Source organism: Pundamilia nyererei, unplaced genomic scaffold (assembly GCF_000239375.1).
Source record: "Pundamilia nyererei isolate P.nyererei 1_Seehausen unplaced genomic scaffold, PunNye1.0 scaffold00028, whole genome shotgun sequence".
Lineage (NCBI taxonomy): Eukaryota > Metazoa > Chordata > Actinopteri > Cichliformes > Cichlidae > Pundamilia > Pundamilia nyererei.
In genome coordinates this window covers 1,594,831-1,598,198 of record NW_005187429.1, presented here as the reverse complement: position 1 = coordinate 1,598,198, position 3,368 = coordinate 1,594,831, and the positions used below count along the sequence as shown (strand labels likewise).

Below are 3,368 nucleotides of genomic sequence, written 5' to 3'. Positions count from 1 at the left end.
TTCCGCTGCTCCTGCTTTCACTCACTTAACCTCCCTCCAGACTCTTGGGAACTACTACACAGCTCCTTGACTGCAGCTTATGTCATGCAGAAAAATGGCAGCCGTCGCACACGGGCTCTGTTCCCCTCAGGGTGCTGAAAATCACTGAGACAGAGATACTTTCCTGTCACTTAGAGTTAATCCACAATGCTCTTTGTAGAAGCTCCTGACTTCATGTCACGGTAGTAAAGTGAATTAGAAACACACTGTATTGGAAAAATAATGCAGGACTGCCAAGGAGATTTACTCAAGGAGTCAATTACAGAGAGCTGTATTACAGTGTACAGACTTATTATAATGTATTCAAGCAGAGTGGTTTTCTATCTCTATTGAAGTAGACTCAAACTCAACTGGAAAACTGTTTCAGTTCTGATTCAGTCTATCAAGTCACGTAGAAAGGCAAATGCAAACCTCTCTTCTTCCCTAGGGAGAAAAATAATTCGCATAAGGGCTGTCTAAGCTTACCACTAGGCTATCCTATAATTTATAATAACAGAAAAGCCTTTGGAGGACAGGCAGTAGAAAGTTTGAAAACAAGGATCTACACCTCAAAAACATGACATGAAGCAATGATTTTGAGTTAAATGCAACTCAAATATATAAAATCAAAGGTGTATTTATTCAAATAATTAATCATTAAGGGAAAAAATGCTTGGTATACACTCAGCTACAGCAATCGAGTTAATTATCTTTTGTGCTCACGTACAAAATTACATGGGAATTTTACATGTTATCAAATTATTTAAAGTCAGCATTTTGGGGCATAAATACATTTCTGAGTGTGTAACAGAGTGCTTAGCAGGTGTGGTTTGTAGACTATATACAAAAGATGAACGCCATGAAATCCTTTGGTTTGACTGAGAGGTGTCAATAGACCAAGTAGCCTAAAAATACCCTGTTTTTTCTACTATTTTCCACCAGATGGGACCAAAATTTACAAAATAAACTGCTTTTGGTATCAAGTAACACTTTAAGCGAGGGATTGAGAGTAAAATCTGAAGTTGAACAACAAGACAGACATCTCTACAACTGGGCTTCTATTTGCAGCCAGAGCAGTCACCCCCTGCTGGCCATTAGACAGAGTGCAGCATTAAAACACAGATTCACATTTCAGCCCCAGAGGCTACAGCCATCTTTTATATACAGTTTATGATGGAGGTGTGATGGAGAATCACCAGAAGTTATTACAAGGAATCCTAAGGTGGAAATGATCTCTAAACAAAATATCCTAATGAGCTGAGATATTTTATTTTTCAGGCCTAAAGTCATTTCTCCTATTTGGACAAACTAACACGGCTTATCTGTCATCTTATCTTATCTATACCTGCACATTTCTTACAGGCATTTAAAAAACTCAACAAAATTATGCACGCAGAGCTGGGCAGAAGGAGGCAGACAGAGTTTCAGGTGCAGGTGACGAAAGCTCATATGTGAGTAAGGATCATGTGATCAGCGAAAGATTTTCACTCAAAACAAGGATATAAAAATGAATAATGAACATTACTCCACAAAGCCACCAGCATAGTTAGAAACACATGCTGTGCAAAGGCACATTTTGCAACCTACAGCTTCATTTTAAACTGTGCAAATCCCCACAGCTTTTAGGAATACCAAGCGCTGTACGTCAGAGAGGGAGTCAGAGAAACTTGATGGTAAAAACTGATTTTTCAGCTTTTGTAAAGCCAAATCCATAAAAAAAATTCCCCTCCAAATTATAAAAAAATATTACATGCATATTTATATAATGTTTAGTGTTTACACAGGTAAAAAAAAAAAAAAAAAAACTGGGAACCTGAAAATGTTCGAACTTAAAGATACTTCAGGGGGCAATTAAAGGGAAAACCCTTGATTTAAAAGGCAGAAAGAATGCATGGATAAGGCGGGGTGTACATACCATAAGTTGCAATTTTCTTTGTATGTTTGCCCCGTCAAGAACGTGTTTCCATTTCTTTCACAGGTGCCTGAGAAAAGACAAAGAGTGGCAATTTAATATACGCAGGTTTGATGTGGCTAAACAATAAAGATCCTACTGCTAATCTCAACAAAAGCTACGCACAGTCTCAATCACTGAGACACAAATGAGACACATGCTGTACACGGAGGCTTAAAAGCACACATACACACTTGATATTAATAACACAGTAACCACATTCCTTCACTTGCAACCACAGTAAAAGTTAACAGCAACTAGTCTTAGCAATAACACACAGAATATGTGAGGTCTAAGGAGCTCTAAGCCAGTAATCCTGTGTAGGAATGTGGCGTTAGCTTCTTTCTTGCCTTCCCAGGCTTCCCGGGCTCTCGTCATGCTTTAACCAGCTTACGCCCCACTGCACCAACTCTACTGAGATAGCGTGGAAAGCCCCCACTTCCATCTATAATTAAACATCAAAAATTTTAGAAAATTTGTGAGTTGCACACCCTGCGCTGTCACGACCCCAAAAGTGGTCCATCTTACTCGACTGTTAAAACGTTGGTGTTTTGGTGACAAGCTTACCTAAAGTGGAAGATGCTGTCAGAGGGGACTCCATGTGGAATTTAAGGCATAATCTGGCTGAGAATTTACAGTGTGAGCAGGTTTTCCCGGCCTCTGGTGTGAGGCCCCGTGCTGACAGTGTGATCTATGACTGATGCTCTCACAGCTGTCTCGCCCGGTCTATCGTAATTCAAATTACTGCAGAGCTTCAGCAAGTGGCAAGTTACACATTAATACAGAAGGAATGTGTGCAGACTGAATATATGCAATGGTTACTGTGACATTTTTTGTATAGCATTCCTTCAGCGCAGACCGAGTGAAAAAACTGTAGCAGTTAAGAGGAAAGACCTATCATAACAAGGTGTCTTTCAGTGGCTTCCCTCCACGCTGACTGTGTGATCAAACATGCTTGCGTGCACATGCTTGTACGTCGGACCTCCTGAGTGCCAAACCTTATTGAGCACGGCCCACATACCTGCATCGACCTCTCTAACTTTGTAGTCCTGTACCCATTGTCTGGCCGCATACCCCACATTCTTTCTCCTGACCTCCATTCATCCCTCTACACACCCCTCCTCCCACCGTCTCGGTTAATAAGAAGCCTACTGTTCCCTACGCTGCTCTCAGGTAGCCCTTTGCCTTTGCTGGCACATTTCACACTTCGGCAGAGAGGATGGTGCTAGAACTGTGAGGGAGTCCAAATGTAGTCAACCAACCAGTAACACAGGTGAACGAACAGGAGTTTAATCTGCAATACAATCAGATGCTATATGTAGATGATTTAAGGGACAGGGAACGTACAGATAATCATTATGTATGCTGAAATATAGTTTGACTTTCTATTGTTATTATC

The 3,368-nt window shown here is 40.7% G+C and overlaps 1 protein-coding gene across 1 annotated transcript in view; it reads right to left on the bottom strand.

Moving 5' to 3' along the window:
* Window positions 1-3,069, bottom strand: part of tinagl1 (tubulointerstitial nephritis antigen-like 1) — a 17,266-nt gene extending 14,197 nt beyond the window's left edge. The window contains exons 1-2 of the mRNA XM_005728546.1: window positions 2,991-3,069; window positions 1,934-2,000 (exon numbers count right to left, since the gene is read on the bottom strand). Coding sequence (XP_005728603.1) covers window positions 1,934-2,000; window positions 2,991-3,069 — 146 coding nt within the window. The remainder of the gene's footprint in view (window positions 1-1,933; window positions 2,001-2,990) is intronic.
* Window positions 3,070-3,368: the final 299 nt, after the last annotated feature.